Here is a 26,384-nt window from a genome sequence, read left to right on the forward strand (position 1 = left end):
TGTAGTCTTTGTGCTTAGGGCTTGTTCTTCCCCCGTGAACTACATTTCCCAGAGGGCTCCCCTTCCGGCAGGCCAGCCTTATCCTTCCGCGGCCAGGCACGGCAGCACCATGAAAGGTGAGTTTTCAGCGTTATTCACCGTATCTCTCTTGTTTCATTAGACGGGTTCGGTTCGGCTGTCACCGATAATGCTCCGCCATTATCACAGCACAAGAGACACGTGGGAAGATGACGTGGGAGTCCGTTTGGATTTGTGGCCTGTAGCCGTTTGTAGGATCCTGTTTATCTTCTACCTTAATCTTGCCTGATCTTTTTCTGTGGAGCATCTTGGGTGTGTGCTAAAAACAAACTCTAGCCTCAGATCTCCGTAGGTACGTTTAAAGAGTTTCACTTATTATGTACAGTAATTTTTTTTTTTTTTAAATCTGAGCACTTTCATTTTAAAAGCAGCTTTGTATTTGACGGGTAATATTCTGTCCTTTAATTTTCTCTCTTTCATAGTCCTTACCTGGTTCACAGCAGCTTTCAAATGTATCTGTAATTTTTGATTTTTCTCTCCTGTGGGCCAAGCCCTATTACATTTCCATTACATTTCCCCTCTGAACATTTCCTTCTGAGAGATCTTTTGATGATAAGGAGCAGGAATTAAGAGTTTTCATCAGTGAAAGCAATTTAATTACCATCAAACTGGCTTAAGAGTGTGGGGACCATCATGACACAAGTTGCTCTCAAAGCAAATTAGTTTATCGGGAGACTTTGTCCCTTCCAATTAATTCATATTGGAAATTAAACCTCTTCAGAGAGAACGCCCAAGACAACTCCTGCTAAACAGCAAAACAAAGCGAAAATCATTGCAAACAGAATCACTGCTTAGATACAAAAAGTAATTCAGACTATGGAGTCTGTCCAATCTTCCCTGCATTTCAACTGATGATGACAAAAAGCCTTGAGAACTGAAGACTATCTGAGCCAAATCTACTCTTTGCCACTAGCATGAATTTAGAATCACAATACTTAAAGCTGAACACCTAAACCTCAGATGTATCTAAGCCCCCAGTTGCCCCCAAGTACTAGGTCTTACAGTAAATGGAGCAATATTTAAATACATCTGAAGTTTAGGTGTTCAGGAGATCGTCCCCTTTTATCAGTAAATAAAATTCTTCCTCCATCTTCCACATCTTGTACAAGCCCCCTTGCTTAGGGAGATTTAAGGAGGCAGAAATACCAGTCAGTTCTCAGGACCATTGCTTTCAAAGCTTTTTGTACATTGTTTGCAAAACCATAGAGAGGCCCAGAAAAAATAGTTCTAAAATAGTGAAATAGAGAAAGAACTGCAGACTGCTAGAAAGCCCAAACAAAATCAAAGTCCAAGCCCATCCACTTGTGTCTCAACAGGTCCTGCACACAATTCCAGGCTACTTAATCAGCAAAGCCATCCTGCCCATCCCCAGCAGGGCATGTCATTCCTCCCTTAAAGCAGAGTATCCCTCCCATTCCTACCTGCCAGGCAGTTCCTTCTACCCCTCCCCCCCCCACCACTTTTAATGATCTGTTCTCTCTCAGAAAGCCCCTGTTGTGGAAGCAAAGCAGTACCTCTCCATCTCCCCACTGACTCTGGGGAGGTGGCACCCACAAAAGAGGAGGTGCCAGAGGCACTGAGACAGTGTAGACAGTGCCCTCATCATCTTCAGTCCCATTTCAAGGCCTGTTCTGCACCAGGCCTTTGTAAAGAAAAAAAAAAAACAAAAAAAACCCCAACCAAAACACACCACACAGGAGTAACTCCAGTCAAGGCCTTTGTCAGGAAAAAATAATATTTCAAGGTTGTTTTTCTCTCCGTTCCTACAACATATGTAAAGGATGGGGTAAATAAAAAAGACCGATTTGGAGCAGGCAGAATCTTAAAAATACAGAGCAAGGCTCTCTTCTGAGGAGAAACCAGCCAGTGCCTTTGGGGTGAGGTGCTTGGCCTTCCTGCCATTTCCTTTCTGGCCCGCTACATATACCTGGGAAAGGCTTTGCATGCACAGGTCTTTCTGGGCTCTTTACAAGTCCTCTTAGGCACCCATCCTTTACACCAGGATAGAACAGCAGGAACCCTGCAAGTCAGGGCTGTTAACTTTATGCTCAGTGTTCCCCTCTGCCAAAGGAACATACTGTCCTTGGATGGTGGGCTTTAGTTAGTGTTTCCAAAATAATTTGGTTTTTTACCAAAAAGAGAGCAAAGAATACTTATCAGCATAATTTTCTAGAGAATTCCAAGAAAATGGCATTAAGGACATGCTTTTTACTTTCTTTTACCTGCCATGTGTTCTGTTCTTGCCTTTTAGCTGAACATGTTCTCTGCCAGGAAGTGTTCTGGAGTTTTCAGAGCCATCACACTGCATCATTTCAGATCCCATTCTGTATCCAGAGCCTTTCCAAACTTGACTTTCGTGCCAGCCTGTCTTCCCCCAGATCCCGTGGAAGTGGAGGAGCTGCAGCGCTTTGTTTCTAACTCCAAGAGGCTGTTTGTAATGACTGGAGCTGGAATCTCGACTGAGTCAGGGATCCCAGATTACCGCTCTGAGGGTGTTGGGCTCTACGCCAGGACAGACAGACGGCCCGTCCAGCACGCCGAGTTCATCCGCAGTGCCAGTGCCCGGCAGCGCTACTGGGCAAGGAACTTTGTGGGCTGGCCCCAGTTCTCCTCACACCAGCCAAACAAGGCACACCTGGTACTAAGAGACTGGGAGAAGCTGGGCAAGCTTCACTGGCTGGTGACCCAGAACGTGGATGCCCTTCACACCAAAGCTGGGAGCCAGCGCATGACGGAGCTGCACGGCTGCACACACAGGTACAGCTGCTGGCACAGGGGGGTTGGTCAGTGGGTGACTGACAGGCAGCTGCAGTGTCAGCTGCTGAGAAAGGAGGCAAAATGTCCATGCTGTGTTCCTGGAGATGACACGCACAAACGTGGTATTGGGCTGGGGTGGAGGAAAAGATCACAACCCAGCGCTGTTCAGAGCACGGTATTTAAGAAACATGACCCCCACTCCATTTTTGGGAAGCATTATTTGGATCAGTTTCCTTGAAGCCTGCATCCATTTCCCCTTTCCTTGGTACAGTGAATGTCCTCTTAGTAAAGAGAACAAGGGGATCATGAGGATGCAAGGATTATCCACCTTAAGAAGAGTGGATAGTGCCAGAATTGCATGGGATGCATGGACTGGAGAAGGGCCATCTACAGCCTGGCTGGGATCATCCAAAATTTCCAGATGTAAAAGCACATGCTGAGAGAGGATATACAGCAGGACTCAAAGCACTTCCTCTAGAGCATTCCTACAAAGCAACAATCAGAGGCAGAAAGACATCTCCTTGACCTGTACTATTTGGTAAATAAATTTGGAAAATCATTACAGGCCTCCTAAGGAACGAGGTAGAGTCTCCAGATCCTCAGCTGACACGAAACTCTCCATTAAGACTTTGCTCTGAATTTCAGGGTTTTCTGCTTGGCCTGTGGAGACCGAATCTTGCGTTCTGAGCTCCAGGAGCACTTTGAAACTCTGAATCCTACTTGGAAGGCTGAAGCGTTCGGTGTGGCTCCTGATGGGGATGTCTTCCTGACGGATGAGCAGGTGCACAATTTCCAAGTCCCAGCCTGCCGTAAATGTGGTGGAATCCTGAAGCCTGATGTGACCTTCTTTGGAGACACAGTGAGCCAGGAAAAAGTCCGTTTTGTACACCGACGCCTGGCAGAATCAGACTCCATGCTGGTAGCAGGATCCTCTATGCAGGTAAGTAGGTCTGCCTCCCAAACTGCATTCCTGCTTCTCTGCTACTCTGCCTGCAATGATCCTTGGTCCCACAATTTAGGACTACAAATGGTTTGTGGATCAGATCAACCTTTGCAGAGCTTGTTTATATTTTATTTTTACTGTGGTTGGAATCTGGCTTTATGGGTGACCTGTTTGGGCTTCCCTGTCATTCTGTTGCCAGTCTGCTTCATGCTGCTGTAAATAACTCCATTCAGACCTCTCTCTGCTGTCTCCTCCATCAAGTCACAATTGTCCATGAAGGCAAGATACCTGAAAAATTAATTCCTCACTTTTTTTTTTGCCTGAAATTTTTAGCCTTTGGTAGTTTTTTAGGCTTCATGGCACACTGTGTAGAGTACCAGATTTTAGGACCTCTCATTCCTTATTAAATTCTCAATAAGAGAGCTGAAATATCTCTGCTGCTTGGGGTTGTCCTTTGTATCAGGATGTGTTTTCTCCACTAGCCTCTTATCTATAAGGTAAGGTAGCTAAACAACAGGGGTTTCTAAACCCATACAAGCTTTTGTAGTAGTGTTTGTATAAGATAGAACTTGTTCCTGGAAAAATATATTACATTAAAAAAAACTTATTCTAACACCTCTCAGAAGGAGAAAAAACCAAGGCTGCCTGATTGTGATTCTCTTGGCTTCAGGATATTGGATACAAATTCCTTGAGCTTGCACTTCTTAATCTTATAATCCTCTGTACAGGAATGATTGAAATGCCTTAGGTTCGTTCTTGTACTACCTAAGCTGGGCCATGCAAGAACCATCAAAGTGCAGCATTTAAGTACCTGTGATAACTAACAAAAACTGCTGCAGAGATTTACTAAAAGACAAGGACATTTTCCTTCAGTGTGCTGTGAAGCTTCAGTTTCTATGAAATTGCATATCCTTCACTGACAGAGGGTAAAAGCTGTTCTTTTTTGTGCACTCCTGAACGAAGACATTTCCTACCTGAGCTCAGTGCAGCTGCCTAACACAGCATGTACATACAGCCCTTTTCCCATTGCCAACAGCAACTATTTCATTCCTTTCTGTAACTCTTCTTTTGCCTAAGCTGCCAGTAATTTTGTCTTCTGGTACTCCCGCAGGTATACTCTGGTTACAGGTTTGCTCTTGCTGCCCGAGAGAAGAAGCTGCCAATTGCAGTCCTTAACATTGGGCCCACCAGGTTAGATCACTTTGCATCTTTAAAGCTGAATTCCCGCTGTGGAGAGCTGCTGCCCTTAATTGTTTGCACATGATCCAGTCAGCTGAGCTTCAGTAGCTATCAGGATTAAAGTTATTTTTACGAGGTGAGTACCTTTCCTGGTCAGTCACCTTACAGGGTAAGAATATGGGTTCCTGGCAAATGCTGAGGCTGAGATGTGCTGACTGACAAAATGTTCCCAAACTGTGCACCAAAAGGTGGCTGTAAATTTTAATCTGTAACTGGTCTGTTCTGATGGGCCATGATACTGTTTCCCGTGATGTTAAACAAAAAACATACTAAGTGCTAGCACTCCCAGAGGATTGGGTAGGAGTAGCCAGAAAACTCAATAGTGTAGAATTCGAATCCATTTGTTACTATCAGGAAACTACAGGATCACCTGTAGTTCCAGAGAACCTGATCACAGCCGTTGTCTTTGCAACTGACCATTCAAAAGCTGTTCCTGATTGAATTGGTCCAGCTAATCCTAATCAAGGACTGCTGTTTAAAGTAACCAGTTCAATCGATAAAGTAGCTTCTTTCTTCCTCTCTTGCAGGACTCATCTCAGAAAGGGGAAAACTCCAATCCAAGAGGCAGCTGTGAGATCTAGTGCACGGCCGCTGAGGGCACCAGGAGAGGGCAGCAAGCCTTGCACATGTCAGCCTCACCAGTTCTCTCCATTGAAACCATCTCCACTTACCCGGAAACAGAATGATGATGGAAAAAAAAGTACTTTTCTGCCTTACCTTGCCATTGTAAACAGTGCCTTTTCATTCACTGGGGCAGGATAACTGGACTACCGTATCCGAGGACAAAATACCTTTCTTATAGTTGTCCCCAGAGGAGAAGTGGGGACAGGGATTCTGAGGCTATAGCACAGGAGGGCAATGTGGGAAACCAGAACACTGCTGAGGGATCTGATGTCACTGGTGGGATACTGTGGAGTGTGCAAAGAGGAAAAGGAGGCAAGAGGAACTACAGTTGTCACATAAAAGAAAAAGGGTTCAAAATAGAAGCTGGACAAGAACAGTGCTCTCGTAACAGATTAATTGGAAGCAGAGGCTATAAGGTTGATGTCTTCCAGCAAGGAGGGGAAGTCAGCATTTCTCTCAACTGTCAGTTGATGAGCTAAACTGCTTCCTATCTGAATCCTTTAAAAATTAAATACTGTTGAGGTGCCAGAGCAGTTACGTTAAGCTAATCTGACCAGCACTACTTTCAGTGAGGTGGCTACATTTTCCAGAATCCATTTTTTGAAGATGTTATTTAATTAATGAATAGCTAAGGAATCAATTAAAATTGTTTACAAGATTGAGACTACTTGCATAGTAATTTTCTCTCCCTCCTGTAATTTATTTAAGTACATTCTCAGTAGCCAGTTTAGATTCAATTTTTACATTGCAAAAATGCAGGATGTAAATACTAGCAGCTGATGAATTAAGAGAGAAATACAATTAAATCTGTACAATAGGTCTCCCTCAGGAGGTAATCTCTATTAATAGGTGCAATTTCCACTCTCCTAACAGGAGATCCATCACTACTGGGTAGTGATCTTTTGTTGATTCTTAGGGTGGTATTGTAAGCCATGTCAAACCATTTACAGAGTAAAATACAGAACCTGGCACAAACTAGAACACTAAATTTTTGACCCGACCTTCTGCATGAATCTACCACTCCCCTTCTAGCTTTGAGGGATTTAATTGTCAGGGTTGCCCGAGTGCCCCCTCCTACTCTCCAAGTAACATGTCCTGTACTAATATTTTGACAAGAACTGTAACAAGAAGTTGGAAACAAGGATGCCAGAGTCATCTGCTAAAAGGTCAAGTAGCAAAGCAAGGACAACTGACCAGAGGATGCAAAGTTCATTTTTGCTTTGTTGTTGGTTCAAATCCATGCCAGGAAGGAGCAAATAAAGCACAGAATCAAAGGGGTACATAAGACATCCAATTTCTGCAGAAGGTAGAGGGCACTAAGATGCTTAACACGTTTCAAGATTTGGCTGTATTGGGTTAGAGGGGAGAGAGCTTCACTTAGAAGCCAAGCAAGAACAGTTTGGGACTCCCACCTGCCTTCTGCTGTCATTGAATGGTGACTCCCTATTCCGGTGACTCCATATTCCAGTGACTCAGGTGTCTGCTGTTTGGCAGTGAACAAAGCTCACAGATGTCACTCCATCTTTAGCTGCCCTGTCCATAGTACAGCTGTCCCACTAACCAAAGCTATTGCAGAAATCATGCCTAAAGCACAGCAGAATCTCCACATACATCACATTTTCATATAGGGATTTCCCTGTAAGAAGAGACACTGATGCCTGCTCAGCAGAGGAGCTGGGGCTGAGCTTCTCACTATCCACATCATCTTCTCCCCCTCCTTGAAACTTGCATGACATTGGTGTGTCAAAACCAGAGGCTGCAGGTTCAGTGCTAGTAGAGCATTTTGAGAAGGTGTGGGAACATTGCCAAGCAGTCTAAAACAAGTCTTAGAATGAGTTCTGTGACAGGTAACTAAACGTCCCACATCTACCCCTGCCTCTTCTCTAGTTCTGCAGGCCTATGGGAGGGAAGTCAGGTGTCTCTTCAGCATCACTATCAGATGAGTCATTACCCCAACTGGACACTGATCATACTTTTAAGCCTCCAGGACCATGGCTTACAATAAATGAACATTACAGTAAATTTCCCATGCATGGTTTATTACTACATGTTAATGAGCATATATACAACTATATGAGGCTGAGATGAAGAAGTTCCTTCTTTTTTGTGTTAAGTTGATCCAGCACTACTAAAATTGACTTTTTTAGAGCAGGATCAGAGGACTTCACTTCTTACCTTGTTCCCCAAAATACCATTAAAAAGTTTGGTCGCATGAGAAATGCCTGAGAGAGCCTAAAATTCCTACACCAAAAGCCGTGGCATGAAATTAGCTGAACCAACAGCTTTTGCTCTTCCCTTTTTCTTACAGCTGTTTCTCCTGAAGCTTGGATAGAGGAGCTTAGAGTAACTTATAATGGATTTTTCTTCTGCTCCTCTGACAGTGGGATTGGAGTTACCCAAAGCAAATAAAAGTTACTTCCTGTTTGGCAAATCTTGTCTTTGTTTCTGGGCAAATTCTCAGAGCAAACTGTAATTGAGCCCAGCAGCCTGAGGAAGGTATTTCATATACTGAACTCCAGTGAGGGCAGCAGAAAATTCAGATGGCCCAGAGGTTTTGGTACCTGTGGTATAAGTGCAGCCTCCCACATCTTATAGTCAGATTGCTCCTACTGACACACCTGCTTGTTCATTACTTCTGGAAAATGACCCAAAATCCAGGGCATGGAGAACTTGGGAGGTTCAGTGGAGTGAAGATGACTAAATCTACCATCTAGAGCATGCTTCTTCCCCTGTGACTGCTTGGGATATCGCCCTGTGAGTGCCTGGGATATCGCCCTTTCCCAGCCTTTGCAGTAGAGTCAAGCCAGATGGGCTTTAAAACCACTGTTCCAGACTGTTCCTGCAATTCTGTGTGCAGCTCCCTGTCATCTCCCTTCCCACTAAGGAAAGATACCCCAGTACCACTTTCTGCACTTCTTCCCTTCTGCACCACTAACTAAACAATGGCAGAGAAAAAGAGAAGCTGACCCTGAAGAGGACAAGCAACAGTGCAAGTGTCTCGAATTGTCTCCAGGCCCAAGCAGAAATTGACACAGGATCATTACCATGAGCAGAGTTGTTTGCTGTCTGCATGTCTCACCTCTGCTGGAGCACTCTTTTTCATCTGTGCAATGCCCATATAGTTAAGAGTAATTCAGCTCTCCCTGCAGGGAGTGAAAAATCTTGGCATGGAAAACAACAATAGAGAAGAGAGTGAGACTTCACTTCTGCAGCGTGAGCCCACGGAGCTGCTCTCCCTCCAGCATCTCGCGCACCAGCTGTGGTGCTGTGTAGGGCCTCAGAGCTCCCACTTGCTGAAAACAGGGATACTTTGTGTTCCAGGCAATTCCTTTCTGGTTTGGAACAGAAGTACAGGCCAGCATGGCAGAAGGTCTTCACGAACTCCTTGTACTCCCCTACACTGGAAGTTCAAGCAGTCACTAGCCCTGCTCTTACAGTCTTCCCACAACGTTCCTCAAAGCCCTAATGAGCAGCTTTGCTCAACCCCTTCAGCCTCCCCACCTGAGCCATTCATTAGGGCCTGACACTGCATTATGTGGGAAGGCTCCCTATAGATGGGGGATGTTGGGATTGTTTGGATTCCCATGCCATCAAAGTGGCATAGGAATGAGAAGCATGATCAAGGGACCAAACATAAGTACATGCTTATAAAATCCATATGGAGTAAGACAGATATGGAATGAATTTGAGCCTTCATCTCTGAAGGTTTATCCATGGAATGCTAGTGTGCCCTAAATGCTGAATGCCAGGAGTAGATATACTGCTCACCTCAAATCTAGAGTTCCTGTTACAGGCAAAATTCATACTAACAGTTTCTGAAATGCTTCCAGTGCACCCCAGCAATATTCCCTACTTCTGATAATACAGCTCAAAGGTGCAGTGTTCCTTCTAGACAGTGATGATATGTTAGTTTTTTTCTCTACAATGAGATTTATCACAAGGGGATTTAATAACATTTACTTAGGGACTTTACTGTTCTACAAACAATAATTTCAGAGAATCTAAGCTAGAGAGTGAGTACAGGAGACCTCATCTTGCTCTTCCAGCCCTAAGAATGACTCGTTTTGGCCATATGATGGGATCTCATCCAGGATCCTCAAGATTTCTGTGGAGGACTCAAAGTACTCAATGTTTCCAGAAAATTCATATACACAAACACCTGAGGACAAATAAGCAACAAATACTGGTACAAAACTAGGACAAAATGCAATTCACTATCCTTTCTCATTATCATTCTAATGCCCTCAAAGATACATTTACTTTCAGTAGGAAGGCATTGCAAATACCTTCCAATAACATATCAAGACAGCTTCATCCTTCTCCATGTTTCTCATTTCCCAGACCACTCTCAGATCCTTGGGTTTTGCTCTATGTTTGGGTACAGTTCATTCTGATGATGAACTGGGGCCCTCCTCATGCCCTGCCAGCAAGCAGAGGTGTGTGTAGACCCTGCCCTGGGAGCTCACCCACACCTCCAAAAGCCTCTGCCAGCAAAACTGGTACCAAGGGTGGGGGTTAGCTTTGGCACAGGACCCTGGCAGGGTTGGAAAAGTGGGGCAGATAGTGTCCCTCAGAAGGGCTCCCTGCCTTCCAGGCCAACATTACCTCCTTCTCTCCAGCTCCTAAATGGGAACAGTGTCTCCTTCCCTGCAGCTCCTGACTGGGAACAGCACCGGGCAGGGGAAGGGCTCCCCGGGCTATGCACACAGGAGACCCTCAGGAGAAAGGAGCACCAAACAGCTCAAGACCGTCACGCAGCGATGCCCCGGGGAAGAGGGACCGCTGTGCTCTGGCTAACGCATGGGCAGCCCGAGGCGAGGGCGGCAGAGGCGAGGGCGTGAAGGGCGCCCTCAGGAGTCCCGGGAGGGCGAGGAGCTGCGCGAGAGTGAGGGCGGCGGGAGGGTGAAGGCGGCCGTCAGAGTGAGGGCGGGCGAGAGGGATGGCCTGGAGAGTCTCGGGAGGATGAAGGCGGGCGGAAGAGCGCCCTGAGGAGCCCCAGGCGGGCGGGAGGGGAGCGCTGAGCAACCTCGGGAGGGTAAGGGAGAGAGGGTCGCCCTGAGGAGCCTCAGGAGCGTGAGGGCAAGCAGGGACAGTTGCCTTCAGGAGCCGCGAGAGGGTGAGGGCGGGAAGCCACGGCCCCGCCCGCAGCACCCCCAGCTTGCGGGTACCTGAGGGGCGGGAGCGCGAGGCCGCGACCAGGTGCGCCCCGCCCCACCCCCGCCCCCGCCACCTCCAAGGGGCAATCAGCGAACGCGGGGACGCCGCAGGCGCCACACTGGGCTGTAGGCAGAGGGGGCGGGGTCTCCCTCCTTCTCTCTTTCCCTCTTTCTTTCTTTCCCTCCTTCTCTCCCCTCCCGTCTCGCCCGCTGTCCTTTCCCTTCAGCGCGGCGGTAGGAGGCGGCTAGGAGTACCGGTTTAGGTTATTTATTTGTTTATTTGGTCCTGCGGCCGCCCTGAGGCACATGAGGGCGATTATTTGCAGTATTTCTCGGTGTCCAGATTCTTGTACTCGGGGTTGTAGGGCGCCTTGGCGAAGCACATGGCAGCGGCGCGGTCGCAGTTGCAGATGAACGAGGCGCACTCCTTGTTCTTGCCTGGAGGAGAGAGAGCAGCGGTCAGAGCCCGCGGCTCCTTCGCTAGGCGCTGCAGTGACTCGGGCTGGCATTTCTGCTGTCAAGGTGTACTCGTTTCACTGTTGCCATCGTTCTGGGAGTGCGCAGGTTTCTCCCCACTAACCCACTGCCCCCAAAGCTTTGTGTTCCAGCCAAGCCATCTCTCTCTTTGCCCCTTCCTCCCTTCCCTGCAGCCCTATTTGCCAGCCTCTCTGCTCTTTACCTCCGTTCCAGAGCCCTGTAAAGTCTCCACTATTCATCAGAGGTGTCTGGCAGAAGACGTATAGCAATTCCCAGTTAACATACTGATCTCTTGGATACTGCCATTACAGGGCCTCCCAGAAAAGTACTCAATACCCTGAAGAGTAGACAGGCTTCCCTATATCCTGCCGTACCATATATCTTCATAAAACTTTAAATTGTGGGCTATATAGAGAATACTCGTTCCAGTGCCTGTGTGAGGTGCCCTCCTTTTAACAACCAGTTCCCCTGGCAAGAAGTTGCACTGGTGCAAATGTAACACAGCCCTGTGCCTTCCTAAGAGAGACTGGAGAACATCTGGAGTGATGTGGAAATGGACATACTGCTACATGTGATCTGCCCATCAGAGCAGCTGAAGTGGTACAGCTTAGTGTAGGGGTTGTCCAGGAGGAATCTGCAGGATTCCATTTTCTTTGCCTGGGTGTAGCAGTTATCATGTACTTGGCAGCACCTGGGAAATAAGGAGAAAAAGGTTAGAAAATACCAGAATTGCAAGCTCAACTGACCTGTAAGACACACAAATATGCTAGATTTGCTTTGACAAGGCACTGAACAATTAAAAAAAAGATACCCAGTGATAAGAGGGCAGACACAATGGGATAAAGTTGTGCCAGCTCATGGTCCAAGCGGTTCTAGTACATATAGATACTTACAGGAGCATCTTCACACTTGTCTGTTGGGCACAGGGAAAGCAAAAGCCAGTGTTTACCCTACACACCCGCTCAGTGCCTGGTAGCTGACAAGCTCTCAGCCAACACAGTCCAAGACCTGGCTGTCAGACTTGTGTGTCTCTAAATTGCCCATGCCATTTCCTAGCATTTTGCAGTGCAATCTGGCCCTGCACATGTTGATGGTCAAGCACTGGGCAGAGTGTGCAGAGCTGCATCCAGGCTGCTGGCCCAGCACTGCTGCAAAAAAAAGGCTTGAATAAGCACACTGTGCTGCCATAGAAGAGAAAAGAGGAGTTGCTGTAATTATATTTTATCTTAGTAATAAGGCATCAAGGTGTGATAGCGCACATCCTTTTCCCCTTGAATCCATCTGTGAGAGAAAGCTGCGTTCACAGCAGCCAGAGAGTTTTGTAAATGTTCACAGGCAGGGCCAGCTGAGATGAAGCTGAACCAGAAAAGTACAAGCAAGGAAAGAGGTTTGTAAAAGTAGAGTCTTATAAACCTGTCAAGCTTGTCCACTGGAGTGCCAGTGCCCCCCAAGCCACAGTAGCAGCCATAGTCAGCGAAGTCCAGCAGTGGGTAGCTGCCCGGCAGGGTGCACTTGATCATTTTGCGGAACAGCCACACAGCCCGGGGCGAGACCTCAGTGCTAGCTGCACCCACTGGGGAGAGACACAGAGAGTGGTTAGTGTCAGGTTCAGGGTTACCAGTGCGAGGGCAAGGGCACTTACACACCTGACAGCAGGAAAAGCAGGGCCAGGAACTTCATTCTCGCAGCACTTGACACAGAGACTGCTGCTAAGGGAAATGAGTCTTTATACAACAGGGTCACCTTGACATGGGTGTGATATAAACCAGCCAATATTTATGTTACTAAATGCAGACTTCTTCCATCAGAGGCTGTGGGCGGCAGGTTGTGGCGTGACCAGTTGAAGGCCAATTGAGATAAATCCATGAAAGACAGAAAGGCAAATATTTGCTCTCTAGATTTTTACTATTAAATTCTTGTAGTGCTACTATTAGAAGTCAGCCTGAAAGACCTGGATATTTTTAAGGGCTCTCTACTAAAAAATAATGTCAGTGTGGTAGTTCAGTTGGAAGTTTCTGGCACACTAATTAAGTACCTGCCACTAATGCTTGCATCCTCTTTTTATGGTATCCCACTTATCATTAATCCTGTATCTCTCCATGGGTTCTCTTGGTGTAATGCAGAAAATAAGGTACAGGTTGTCCACTCACATCAAATGACTATTTGGCATGAGCTGAACTGAAAAAAAATCAAGCTGTTCTTTACTTTAAAACCACAGAGAAGGAGGTACTACTAGGCAAGAAACAGGAGCCAAGTGATCTGGAAAACCTCTCTATTTGGCTTAAACAAGGAGTAGTATCTGGTTTTATGTGGCCTTAAGCAATTTACACTGGAAATGAACCGGGCTTAGAAGTTTCAACATACACAGCAGACTTCAGTAACTTAGAGCAGTTTCTCTTTCTCCAACACCAATGCAGAACCCAGTTAAGAACCTTTGGTCCTCTGTGCCAAGGGATGAGCTGAGTTAGGAACCTTGAAAGAAGTTCAAAAAAAATGGGTAAGAAAAAGCTTCCTGGAATCAGCCTTGGGTAAGCAAAAACATTGCACTCATATTTAGATCCCAGAGGCTCTGGCATTTTCAGGGCTACAGGTTTGGCATTTTGACACACTCAAGATACAGTTATTAGATGTGATTGTCAAGTCTGTGTTGATTTCCAAAGCACCAAACAAGCCCTCAGCTTTTAAGAGCAGAGGAGGAGGCAAAGGCCACCTTTCTGCAACAGCCCAATATACCAGAGTGCTCATGCAGGAAACTTTGGGCTCACCACCCACCAGTAGGTTCCAAAAAGGGTGATGAGGACACCTTCCTCCTCATAGGGTCTGAAACTACACCAGGGTACCCACAGTACCCACTGGATGTTGACATATCTGTAGGACATCTAGGTAAAGCTAGACATGGTGCTGAACAACCAGATCGATTCCAACTTTTTTGATCTCTTCAACCGCTCCCATTCTGGGGCTCCCCACTCATGGATTACCTACAGCCAAATGGATGCCGAGTTGCAGATTTAAGATTCTCAGTGTTCTAACAGAGTATTGAACAAACATTAAAGGCCGATGTAAAGGACAGTCTGTATGCACAGTTAGTTCAGAAAAAACAATTTAAACTTTTGTCCACAGATCAATCTGCCGACTTTCCCTTCAATATCCACTTAAGTGCTCTCTGTCTTCTCTGCTTTTACCATTAAAAAAAAAAAAATTGTTTTCGTACCTATGAAACGTAGGAATCTGTGGTTCCTTTTTCCTCTTTTCTCAGTATCTGATGTATTATTGATGTTTGCTATAAAATTTCCAGTCAAGTGGCCTTTTAAAATCATAAATCAACAACTTCCTACATTTTTAGTTCAACAAAAGGATCACCAAGTGTGGGAAAGCAAGCATGTGAGCATTACAAGAGTGCCTCATGAGAAAAATCCCAGCAGGGTAAAGATTTTTTCACCGATGCTATTTTTGGTTCCCCCCAACCTGTGCTGTATACAAAGCCACTGGTCCTCAGTACACTTGTGAGTGCATTTCAACCTCTTAACTGGTTCCAACTTACAGGCTTAAGCCTTAAATTATTTTTAAGACTTTTTTATAAGCCCCATTGCAGAGTTCCCTACTATTCTACACTGTTAAAATTCTCCTTTCTCTCTTTTGTCTGTTAAGGACTTTACTTCCCATCTCCACATTTTACTTTCTTACATCTAGCTTCCTTGGTCCACCACAGTCAATTGAATCCAGGGTATGAGCCTAACTTCTAAGCACCACATTATCTCCTTTTCTGAACCTACAAATACTTAAACAAAACCTCCGTAATGTAGAGAAGAGACACAATCTCTACTAAAACCAGATCTGCCTCACATTATAAACTGGGCCACTGCCCAAGTGGGGAAGCATAACAGTGAGTAAGAGACCTGCCTGGGGCTTTTATTCTTGAGGCGGGATGCAACTCCTGCCAAGTCTAAGTTCACCTGAAATCTCCCCCACTGGAAAACCTCGCACCCCCAAATAATGACAGAGAAGGACAGTTTTCAAATAATTTATTAGGAATTTAAAACTGAAATCTGGAAAAAGGGTTACAGGTGTGGAGAGAACAAACATTGGAGTGTAATAACTTACTGGCTTAAAAACACAGCTTTATTTCTTTTAAAAAAATGCCCACCCTGAAACCAGAGTCCCAGCCTCCAGGCAGTGGCTAGAGAGTGACTCACAGCCCAGCAGCAGCACAGCTGGCCCAGGATGTCTGGAGGGGGCACAGAAGCAGCTCAGCGCATACACCAAGAGGGAGGAAAGCGCTGTCTGCAGACCCAAATTTGAAGTATATAGAATAAAAATAAACCCAATAAAATGCAGCTCTTCTTTAATTAGGAAATATTTAAAAAAACAGACATACAGACTCTTGTCTCAGTAACAAAAATTATTGCTTTGTGTTTTCAGTACTGATCTGTTAAGTACCTTCTTAACTAAACAGAACTCTCCAAACGCATCGCTCAGGTCAGGACAAATTCCAGCAGACAGGGGAGAGATGGAAGAGAAGGGCCCCATGGGCACTGTGGCCCTCCCAGTCCTTTTCTAAATGCCCATCTCCTTTATAGGGGCTCAGTTTGGGAGAAGAGAGGGAATGATTTTTAAACTTAAGATGAAGCTGTTATTTCCCTGGGAAAAGAGTTTGGCTGCATCTTAATAAAAGGCTTAATCACCCCCCTTAACAAGGTCTTTGGTTCACTGAAATCCAGACCCAAACCTGCCCTGTGTACTCCTGCTGGAGGCCTCCCCTGGCAGAGTGCTGGTTAGCAGGGGCCTGGATCATACCAGGGGAAGCCCCAGCAGGTTCTGGAGAAGGGACCGGATCACCCGCACAGGACAACTGACAAATTCCCACAGTCTTCAGAACACAGAGTAAAGCAAACGGGAAGCTGCAATTCTATAATTCATATAATCCCTGAGAAGCCCTTAACCCGCCCCCAAATCACCACCCTAATGCTTTTCTCCCCTGTTAATGAATCCCCATCCCAGAGCCTTGCCCTTCAGAGAACGACTACCCAAATCTCCCCCTGGCTGACACCCCTTCTGATACCCTCGTCTCTGGAGGAGGATCCCCTTTCTCAGGAAATCTTGATGCAAGCGATATTGTTTGGAGAGCGAATTCCTTTCGAAGTAACCAAGACAAGCAACGGCAGCAAAGCCCTTTGCCTAAGCCAGCCCAGAGCTGGCGCTACAGAGCCCAGGGATGGAGTCTGTACATCGAGCAATTCAAAGCAGCTTTAACCCGCTCAGCAAAACAGCCGATGGCTGGTACGTTTCACTCCCGCCCGCCCCCCCCCGCCCCCCGTTCATCTCATCTTACAGTAAAAGGTGTACAAAAAAAGAACAAAGTCCTGTCAGGATTCTGCTGGAGAGTATTGCTCGCGCTGTGGCACCAAGTCCAGGACCTGGAGCGGCTCCTTGGAGCCAGGCTGCAGGCAGCAGCCAGGTTCAGCTCACAATATTTACATATTATACAGGAGGAAAAGAAAACCCCACGTAAAACTAAACCTAGGGAAAAAAAAATCTTTCAGCTGTAAGGATAGTGTTTTTCACTTAGCAAAATATACATTTGTTTTGTTCCATAGCGATGTCCAACATTTTCGGATCCTTGGAGTTTCACACTTTTCAAAGCCTCACATTCCTCACATTTACAAAACAGAAACAATTAAAAACAGTTTCTTTAAAAAAAATAGAAATACAGCAGTTCCTCTCAGCCTTTGCTCTCTGTCTCTTTCTTCCCTTCAGAACTGCATTCTTGTTACATACCGTGCTTTAAAAACACTGACGACAACAACAACAACAGTTGAAAATATTCAAAACAGTTTCAAAGCCAAATAAAAATACTCCTCAATGAAAACTACCTAACACAATCACAAAGCCAATTCATAAAATATGTCTACTAGCTCGGGAAAGAGCAAACAACAAAAAGAAGGGGCAGCCCCCAAAAACGATAAAAAAATAAAATAAAAAAATAAAACTAACAGCTAATAAAATAAATAAAAGAAGAATCAGTGGGCTGGGGGCAGGGAGGGGGAAGCGTAAACCGTCGGTGGTTAGTAACAAAGCGAGATGATCTCCTCAGGTTCAGTCCAGTGTGGTCTGGTCAAAGGGAGAGATCGGGCAGGGTGGCAGGAGCCTGGCAGCCAGCCGGCAGTGTGCAGTTTGATTCAAGAGAAAGGTAACCTTGGCTCATCCCCCGAGGCTCACCAGATCCTCCAGCCGCTCACTGTCCTCGGTTAGGTCACTGGGGAATCTACAGGACATAGCAGGAGAGGGAAGGGACAGGATCTAGAACAACCACAGCTTTCCTTCTGGGGTTTTCTTCCTGTGTGATCTGACAGTGATCTCAATACCCAAACTTTGCCCCAACACAGTCTTGCTCTGCACATCGCTGGGACAGGGCATGGGAAAGACGTTTCCATCTCTAATGGCAACATGCAGGCCTGGGAAACAAGGTCCCACACACCATGTGGCCTGGCCCGTGGGAGGGCTGGGACATAGCAGGGTTCAGCCATTTCCCCAGCACTCAGCTCAGTGCAGCTCTGCCAGGCTGCCATGGGCTCCTGTCCATGGACACCGTTCCCTCCAGTTTTTGCCCTCCTTTTTGAAAAGCTGGTTGTTGAATTTATTTTAAATTTCAAGCCAGCTAACTTCAATCATATTTGTAAAGCAAACAAAGAATATCCACCAGCTCCCTCTCAGCCCATCCAAGGACCAAAACTAGAACTGATCAAACTTTCCTTCTGCCCTTCTCCCAGGCAGGAGATGAAAAACCTCCCTTCCCAGAGACTGGTCTCAGCAGCAGTGAGAAGAACCAGCTGCATGGTGGAGGCTTCCCCAGCCACACAGAAGAGCCAAGCTTTTCTCTCAGGATCACCACTGGGTTGTGACTCTGGCCAACCCTGCAGATGTTTTCTCTTTTTGTCAGTGCTTCATTTTCTTCCTCTTTGTGCCAGACACTAAGACACTCTCCACTCCCAGCCTGGGGAGCATTCAGTAGGAACCCAACCTGCCAAGCCTCTGGTGCAGGAGAGAGCCCCAGGCTGGCCACAGGACTCCTCCCGCCGACTGGGCCAGGCCATGGAGCCTCACAGCAACATCCACAGCTTCAGCTGAGAGCCCGAGCACAGGGGCCAGCTGAGAACCTCACTCCTCTCTCTCTCTTTACCTGCTCCTGTTCAAAGGTCTCTTACCTCCTGCCTCCTTGGTCCCCAGCTTCAGTGATACCCATTGGTAAAAGCTGTTGCAATCAAGGGACCCTGTGAAGAAAGAGTTAAAACCCCACTCTTAAACAAAAGAAAAGTGAAGAAGAATTACTAACACGACAAATTCAGTCATGGCCCAGATGACTGAGAAACTATTTTCAGTTGGAGGTGCCAGGTCTAAAAAGCACATCACCCTGCAGGATGCTGTGTCAGGGCCAAGACAGGCTCTTGGAAAGCCTGAGCTAGATCTGGGAAAGGTCTGGAGATCAGGACCTTGAGTGGTGATCAGGCAGAGCCAGCAGAAACCAAGGATGTGGACTCCAAGTGAGCCACTGCACTCTGCACAGTCTGTCTTTGGTCTGGGGCTCAGCAGTGGCACAGCCAATGCTGCAGTGGGTGGTATTTCATAAACAGAAATCAGGCTGTAGGCTGTAGGCTGAGGGGGCTGCCCGCTGCTGCTCACCTCCCTCACCATGTGGAGACACAGCCCACTCCCCATCTCCCTCCCCCCCGGAGGGCACAGGGAGCACTCACCCCTAGGCTGTGTCCAAAGCCGGTGCTTGGGGCTGGACTGGCAGCGCTGATGTAACTGCTAACCCCTGAGTCCTGGTTGGCGGCTCCATAAAGCTCTGCCATCGGCCCGGGACTGGTGGTGCCCAGAAACCCACCAGTGCGACTGGGGGTGGAACCTACAGCAGGCAGCAGAACTACGTAGTGAAGATCCCAAAAATGCAACCCCATCCCACCCCCCCTCCCACAGCCCCTTGGCAAACCTCCATGACAAGACTCCCCCGCTGGGGAGAAAGTGGAGTTACCTGTCCCTCGCACCACGGCCGCTGCAGCCGCTGCTGCTGCCATTGGTCCATATGCAGTGAGGGGGATTGCTGGAAAAGAAGGAATAGGCATCTCAGGAGCATTGTGGCTACATGGGAAACTCCTCGAAGGCAGCCTTCATTTCCCACTGCAAAATACTGGGCCCACACATACATACTGTCTTAGTGCACCGAGGACATCCAAGGATGACAACAGGAAAATGCATAGCCCTGAATTTATCAGTGTTCTTTTGCACTGCCAGCGTCCAGCAGAATGCACGAGCCATGCTCTGTCAAGCCCACACCCCAGAGCAGCCAAAGGCACGGTATGGAAAAGCTAGCTGAATGAGAAGTGGGCAATTTCAGATGTATGCTGTCACTACTAAGCTTGCAAGATGCAGTTAATCTGAAGCTACGGATCCAGATTTTGCAGTGAATGTGGAGAATAGGAAAAGCTCAAGGACAGAAGCTTAACATCCTGAGGCTCAGCCCCTCCTCTGTCTCTTGGTAATATTCTTGAATAACAGCCTCTTTCTATTCTTTAATAGCCTCTTTCTCCCTATTTCTTTGCTCAAGATCTACCATCCTTCTCACACTGAGTTTTGCTCCTGAATTGCTCAAAACCTCATTGTTCATTGTAGAAAAGCAGGAAACATATACCTAGGGAGCAGGAACTAGAAATGGCTTAATTAAAACAGTTAAGTCTTAATTTATATGTAGCAGTTCTAATTCCCAACTCTACTGCCACAGGCATTCAGCCCTCGGGGCAGAAGGCATCTAGCCAGTATGTTTCTCTTTGCCCTTAAAATGACTGGGTCAGCATTTCATGCTTGAATGTGAAATTCACTGTGATTCTGTTTAGAGCACCATAAAAAGAGGTCAGAACAAATCAATCATGTAAAGGCTGAAACCCAGACTAGCTTAGGAGGGAATATTTAGTAACAGGCACCAGCCTGTTACAAGCAAACATCATACGAGGCTTCTATCTGGGTTAGTTGCTCATTACAGGCCCTGGGCCAATGCAAGCATGTTGCTGCTTCACATCACCCCCAAAGATGCTGTTCTGGGAAAGAAAGGCTTCTGGCAGCCACTCTCCTACCCCATCCCTGCTGCAAGTCCCTAACACACGAGTGAATGTGGTTTTACTGAGAAAGGAGGCGAGGTCTTCTCAAAAGCTCCAGTTCTTTTTCCAAGAAAAACCCTTCTTGCCTTTGCAGTCTTACGTACTGAGACACCAGGCTTGTGTTGTGGTGACAAAGCACCTGTGCGTGCATCCCTGGCTGTGCCATCCCCTCCATTTGGTTCCCCTTGCCAAGCCACAAAGTGCAGCCCATGTGTGCTGCAGCCACTTGAAGGCACAAGGGCCCTTGAGTGCACAGCTCGCTGCACCTTCGTGGGAGCGGGGGCCCTGCCCTCTGTGGGGCCAACTCCAGCCTATACATGGGAATCGCAGCCGCAGCCCAGCCAAGCGGCTGCGCAGGGCTTGTTTAACAGGAGGTAAGCATATCGAGGAGGGAAGAATGCCATGACCTCCAGCTGGTATTTCAGAGAGACACTCAGGACTGTAAGCTAACGTGGCATCCAGCCAGGACAGCAGCATTAATAACTTCTTGTTGTGCAGAGCCCTGGTGCACCCAGGCTACCGGTGACAGCCAGGCATCAGGTGAGTCACCTCTGCTAGGGAAAGGCACAGGACAGCCGGGGGTGGACATGAAGGGAAAAACACTTCTGCCAAGTCACCAACATTCCGCTACAAATGTGATGGGTTTTGCAGAAAAACACACATGTAAATAAACAACTGGACCCCCATCTGCTTTGCTTGCTAATCAGAAGGCTCAAAGGTGCTTATGCAGCTGTATACATTGTGTCAGGGAAGGGTTTTGTTAAGAGGGAGACAGGATTTAGTCTTCCCCTACCTCCCTCAGGGAAATTTGTTCATAGGTGGCCACCAACCTCAGTAGAGAGTCCCTGATGATTAACATAATTTTGTGCCACAGAAACTTCCTTTCAAGCCTGTTTGTACTGCTAATTCCAGAAAAGCTTCCCAGGAAGGTTTTCCATACCCTTTTGCAGAGAAATACAAGCCCTGAAACAGGTGGGGGGGCAAGGAAGCACTGGGAAGGAGGACCACAGAAATGAGATGGCACACAGGGAGCAGAGTGCTACACAAAGCTGCTTTTCTATGACAAAAATCATGGACAGGACAGAGCTGGGGAAAACATGGCCAGCCATAGAGGGGAGAGGAGACAGAAGGAACATCACGTAGGGAGAACACACTGCACACACCCCGGGAGCTGAGGATCCAGAGGGCATTTGGACTTTGAAGACACTGACAATGATCCTCTGCTCCCATTTTGTTCCACAGCTCCCTACAAGCACTGCAGAACTTTGCAAAGTCCCACCACACTCACTCCTACCTGGGAAGCCTGTGTGGGAGTAGCTGGGGAGCTGCACCACCCAGAGAAGAAAAAGCATTCCCTGCAGCCCCTCCTGCCCAGGGAAATGGGATTAGAGTAACCAGGGGTGCATCTACACCCTCTCCCTCCCCCCAGCACTCCAAATTTCATTCTTGCAACAGCTCAGGTTAAAGCCATTTGTAGACCTGTGGAAGTCACCCTGCTCTCTGCAGTTTCCATATCTGGTTTACATACAGCCTGGGGCAAGGAGCAAAAAATGAGGCAAGCAGCAGGAAAGGACCTGCATGGCCCTTTTCAGAGGCAATGCACACGGCTCTGACTGCCTCTCCATCTTTTCATCCCCAGCTTTCCAGATGAAAGAGGAAGGAAATAAGGCACATTTCCAGTCTAACTGCACGAGGCTGTGGAGCAGCAACATCACTGAAACAGCCCAAAGCCCCCTTCTGCCCTTCCAGCTTGTGAGTTTAGGAAATGAGTGGGACTGACCTGTGAGCTCAGGGAGGACGGGGGCACTCGGGAGAGGGGTCCGCTCTACACGGAACTCTAAAAACGAAATGCAAGACAGCTTAGGAATTCATCAAATGCCCCAAGGGAGACCCCGCAGAGACACAGCAGCCGGGGTCTGCTGGGGGAGCAGTCTGCAACCAGACTGCGACCAGGCCAGTGTCTTCTTTAAACTGATTTATAACTGGTGCTGAAAGGTGCTCGACTCCTGCCCTGAAGGCTGAAAGGATCCATTTATCCTTGGAATAAATGTGGCCAGGGCAGGGCAAGTTCAAGCTTCAATGTGCAGCCTCAGGTCTGCCCTGGAGCACTGCTCTGTGACCTGGCCAATCTGACCTGTCAGCGGCAAGGCCAGTAGGTGCTCAGTACGTGCCACACTCAGCCTGGCACAGGTTTACAATGAGGGACTTGAAGCCACTACAGCTGGATTCATGGAGAGCTTCCAGACAGCCAGGAGGCAACAGCAACTTTCAGCCAGTCAGCCTGGGCTCACCTCAGGCGAAGGGGAAACTTCTCATTCCCAGCCCCTAATATTAAAACTTCATATATCAACCATCACACTGAGGGATGGAGTAAGGAAGGTATGCTCAGAGTTGCCACATCTCTAGAAAACAGCAATAGCACAGTGTGTCCCTTAAATGTGCTCTGCCTCATTTCCCTGCCTGGCAGAGAGTGAGAGGGAGGAGAGGCCCCACAAAGCTCTGAGCAGCTGCGGCACAGCAGGTTCCAGCCATTGATCTCAGAATCCATGTTCTGAGCACATGGCAGGGGTGGGAGCTTGAAACCACCCAGTTTGCAGGGGATCTGCAGCCCCCTGGCCAAGCAGATGCTTTGTGAAGGTGGTGAGTGGTCCAGGCACTGTTCACAACACAACTGCAGTGCTGCAGGCCCCTGCCTTTTGCATGCCCAGGAGTTCCCTGGCACATAGGGTTTAACATTCTGTTCTACTTCCAGAGTGGTGGCAACTCTGGTAAAGAGAGAGAGACACACACAAAGGCGGTGAGACAGGCAGAGCTGCAGGGCCCTTCTGTGTCACAGCAGCAGCCCTACAGAGGAGGCCAGCAGAAATGGTGTCGGAGCAGCCTTGGGCTTTTCTTGCCACTGCAGTGTGAGGATAATCCTAATGAAGGACAGGCTGTTCCCACCTATTCCAGGCTTCTCCCATCCCCCTTCCACATCCATCTTCAATTTAAAGAAAGACCAAACAGGGGAAAGGGTGAAAGGGGCAGGGCCTGGGTTATAGATCATGCCAGAGGCTCCCATCACCTGAAGGCAGACCAAAAACCAGAGCAGGGAGTTCCACTCACCAGGAAACTGGTAAGTGTAACCAGGTGCAATGCCAGTGTAACTTCGACTCGCGTAGGTGGCAGCTTGGAAGCCTGGATAACCTGGGGAAGAGAAAAGGACTCTGTTACTGCAAGCTGGCAAGGTCTGTGCCTGCAGTACCTGGCTGCTCACGAGCAACATGACCATCCTTTGGCATTAGACAGCAGAAAGAGGGGTAACAGCAGAAGCCCCAGGAGAGTGCTGGGCAGAGCGCAAAACGCGTGCGAGCCTGCAGAAGAGTTTTAGCAGACCCATTTAATTTTTCCTTGCTCCAAACACGTAAGGACGTGGAGATTTCCTTCTTAAACTCACAGCTCCGCAGACTAAGGCTTTCTGATACATCAGCTGGATTTACAAACTGGAGATCAAGGAGGAAGGGGCATTTGAATGGCTGAACAGCTCTGAGTCACTTTTGCACTAGAAGGGCTGGTGAATGCAGGTACAAAGCATATTTCTTCCTGGCACAGGCAGGAGCACAACTCCTGCTGTTCTCCGGGAAGCTGACCACCTACAGGAACAAGCCTGTGAGAATGCAGGGCATTGACTCACAGATTAATATTTGATTTGAGATCTCCCAAGACATGAGTCTGTGGATTTCCCAGTGACTCAGTTTGAATCTTGCTGCTTTAAAATCCACATGGCTTAGAAAAGGCAAAACCCAAAACCACAGGCTGGAGATTTATTTTCCTTCAATAAGTCAAGTGAAAACATTGGTGGAAAAATGCCCTTTTGGGGGTTTTGTTCAGTGACTAACTGCTACTCAGCAGGCTTAGCACTGAGAGCCAGGCTGAGTACACCTTGCCCAGCAACACCAGCAATGATCCTGAGCAAACAGTACTCTTGGGTCTGAGCTCCAGTGAAAGTGGGCAGAGAGAGAAGCCAGGACCAACACTCACACTGGAAGGATCATGCTGACTCTCAGATCTAGGCATGAGGTTTTGTAGACCTGGAAAATGAGGCTACAAATGACTCTTTTTTTCATTTCTTAATTTTATCTGAATGCTTCTGCCTTGGGAGCATTGGTAGACATGATACCCAGCCTGCTTGTCACCAATTTCTCCTTACAAGACAGTCCCATGATAAATGTATCACTTTCCCTGCAATACCAGATATTTGCTGTACCTGAGAAGGAGGGAACAGAGTGAAATAACACTGAACTAGAACTTTAAAGGCATTTTAACAGTCTTTAAATGGCAGAGGGGACATTTACGCAGACCACTGTTTCAAGTGGAAGCTCAGGGGCTCTTTTAATCAACTAATTCATCAGCAAGCCTGTAGAAGTATGGGAGGAAGATGCCTGGGTGCAGATTACTCCACACTCAGCTCTGCAGTTACATCCTATTCCATATGAAGGGATTGCTGTCCGTGCGCCACGGCACTGCGGGACCGTGGAGGAGCTGCCGAGAGGCAGAACCGCCCCGCAGGGGCTGTGCCCAGCCGGCCCGGCTATCGCAGGACCGGCCGGGCTGTCGCAGGGCAGCGGTGGCACGTTTGCAGTTTTTCCAGGTGCCAGCAGAGGGCAAGTTGCGATCGCGAACAGGTCCCGGCGCCCCCGCAGCGCCGCCGGCCCCGCACGAGGAGCGCTGCCCTTGGCCACTGCGCCGCTCCCGGAATAAACCTCTAAGCTGCTGCCTGGCACGGCCGGCAGCGGGGGAGCGCGGGAGAGCTGTCCGGGGGCTTACCCAGCATGCCGATGCCCAGCATGAAGGCATCCATCCCGTAAGGCATGACTCGGGACCGCCCTCGTGCAGAGCCCGTTGGAGACATCACCTCCTTCGGCTGAGCTTTTTTACACTCCACCTGCCACAAGAAAGTAAGGATCAGGCTGGATCACAGGCTGTCACGGGACACGGCCAAAGAGCACAAGCAGACCAAGCAGGGCTGCCTGAATGACAGCACATCCCAGCTCCAGCCACCTCCGTCAGCCCGCTCCGCTGCCCTTCCCTGGCATCCCTGTCCCCAGCCTGCATGGTGCCAGCCTTCCTTCTTGCTCTGCAGCCACCACAGGCAATGGGGAGCTCAAACATTTTTCTTCTCCTCCTAGTGCTGCCCTTGATGCTCTACCTGACCCTGCACCAGGGTCTCAAAGCCTTATTTTCCTCATTTCTGAATAAAAGTAAAACCTGTCCCCTCCCAGGCCACCACGAGGTTTTGTGTAACTTCAAAACCTCCAAGCGCAGCACAATTCCTTGTTTAATTAGCTCTCCTCCTTGAGAACTCAGTATTATGCTTGTTCACCTCAATATGGTGACTTTCTTCCCCAGACTGACTGCTGTGATTTTTGGGAAAATACTCGATCTGATTCCCCAAAGCAGAGAAAATGCATCAGGACTCAAGTGCCTCACACCCTGCCCCTGTGCCACTGCCCTGCTCTCTCCCACACCTCTGTCCCTGCTCCCCCAGGTTCTGCCCCAGACACTCACCATTTTGTTGTTGATCTCATGGAAATGGATTTCACACACTTTTTCCACAATGTCTTCACTTTCAAATGTGACAAACCCAAATCCTAAAGAAAAAGCAAAACTCCCTGATCAGGTCAGAGCTCTCACAGTTTGAACCCTCTACTCACAGTCTTTTACTAGCAGGAGAAAAGTACAGTACAATCAGCCCTTTTGAAAATAGCTGTCGCTCATCTTCCCTCTCCAGCAAATTCTGCTTTTATGCACAAGAACAGGACTGTCCTCTTATAGATTCTCCTCGCCTACTCATCCTGTACTTCCCACCCACTCTGACCCACCCAATTGGTCTCAAAAATAGGTTTGGTTTTTTTTTTAAACTTCGCTATTTATGAGGCAAACCACATGGCTGGTAACACTGGGGAGATCTGGGCAGATGCT

The 26,384-nt window shown here is 47.9% G+C and overlaps 3 protein-coding genes across 7 annotated transcripts in view; 1 reads left to right on the forward strand and 2 right to left on the reverse strand.

The window, feature by feature from the left end:
* Window positions 1–58: 58 nt before the first annotated feature.
* SIRT4 (sirtuin 4) lies at window positions 59–6,305 on the forward strand. Of its 2 annotated transcripts, none has more exons than XM_032128160.1 (5): window positions 59–116; window positions 2,330–2,835; window positions 3,481–3,775; window positions 4,890–5,093; window positions 5,545–6,305. In XM_032128160.1, the coding sequence occupies exons 2-4, from the start codon at window positions 2,336–2,338 to the stop codon at window positions 5,040–5,042; spliced, it is 948 nt and encodes a 315-aa protein (XP_031984051.1). In that variant the 5' UTR covers window positions 59–116; window positions 2,330–2,335; the 3' UTR covers window positions 5,043–5,093; window positions 5,545–6,305. The 2 variants fall into 2 exon arrangements, with proteins under 2 accessions (XP_031984051.1, XP_031984050.1); XM_032128159.1 differs by having other exon boundaries at window positions 65–370.
* Window positions 6,306–11,081: 4,776 nt separating this feature from the next.
* PLA2G1B (phospholipase A2 group IB) lies at window positions 11,082–15,191 on the reverse strand. Its single transcript, XM_032127939.1, has 4 exons — window positions 12,921–15,191; window positions 12,688–12,847; window positions 11,838–11,965; window positions 11,082–11,235 (listed from the first exon to the last, which is right to left on the reverse strand). The coding sequence occupies exons 1-4, from the start codon at window positions 12,952–12,954 to the stop codon at window positions 11,114–11,116; spliced, it is 444 nt and encodes a 147-aa protein (XP_031983830.1). The 5' UTR covers window positions 12,955–15,191; the 3' UTR covers window positions 11,082–11,113.
* An 88-nt stretch (window positions 15,192–15,279) lies between these two features.
* MSI1 (musashi RNA binding protein 1) overlaps window positions 15,280–26,384 on the reverse strand; it is a 30,535-nt gene continuing 19,430 nt past the window's right edge. For 2 of the 4 annotated variants that reach the window (XM_032127935.1, XM_032127938.1), the window contains exons 8-15: window positions 25,971–26,053; window positions 25,230–25,347; window positions 23,529–23,609; window positions 22,204–22,260; window positions 19,304–19,372; window positions 19,023–19,177; window positions 18,477–18,542; window positions 15,280–17,536 (exon numbers count right to left, since the gene is read on the reverse strand). In XM_032127935.1, coding sequence (XP_031983826.1) covers window positions 18,501–18,542; window positions 19,023–19,177; window positions 19,304–19,372; window positions 22,204–22,260; window positions 23,529–23,609; window positions 25,230–25,347; window positions 25,971–26,053 — 605 coding nt within the window. In that variant the 3' untranslated portion in view covers window positions 15,280–17,536; window positions 18,477–18,500. The remainder of the gene's footprint in view (window positions 17,537–18,476; window positions 18,543–19,022; window positions 19,178–19,303; window positions 19,373–22,203; window positions 22,261–23,528; window positions 23,610–25,229; window positions 25,348–25,970; window positions 26,054–26,384) is intronic. The other 2 variants (XM_032127936.1, XM_032127937.1) reach the window with 1 other exon arrangement.

The sequence above is a fragment of the Corvus moneduloides genome, chromosome 18 (assembly GCF_009650955.1).
Source record: "Corvus moneduloides isolate bCorMon1 chromosome 18, bCorMon1.pri, whole genome shotgun sequence".
Lineage (NCBI taxonomy): Eukaryota > Metazoa > Chordata > Aves > Passeriformes > Corvidae > Corvus > Corvus moneduloides.

Coding starts and splice junctions, on each gene's coding strand:
- PLA2G1B (XM_032127939.1), bottom strand. CDS start 12,954: ATGAAGTTCCTGGCCCTGCTTTTCCTGCTGTCAG. Junction 12,848..12,920: donor CCTGCTTTTCCTGCTGTCAG/GTGTGTAAGTGC, acceptor GTCTCTCCCCAG/TGGGTGCAGCTAGCACTGAG. Junction 11,966..12,687: donor CCAGTGGACAAGCTTGACAG/GTTTATAAGACT, acceptor CTTATTTCCCAG/GTGCTGCCAAGTACATGATA.
- SIRT4 (XM_032128160.1), top strand. CDS start 2,336: ATGTTCTCTGCCAGGAAGTGTTCTGGAGTTTTCAGAGCCATCACACTG. Junction 2,836..3,480: donor CTGCACGGCTGCACACACAG/GTACAGCTGCTG, acceptor TCTGAATTTCAG/GGTTTTCTGCTTGGCCTGTG. Junction 3,776..4,889: donor TAGCAGGATCCTCTATGCAG/GTAAGTAGGTCT, acceptor GTACTCCCGCAG/GTATACTCTGGTTACAGGTT.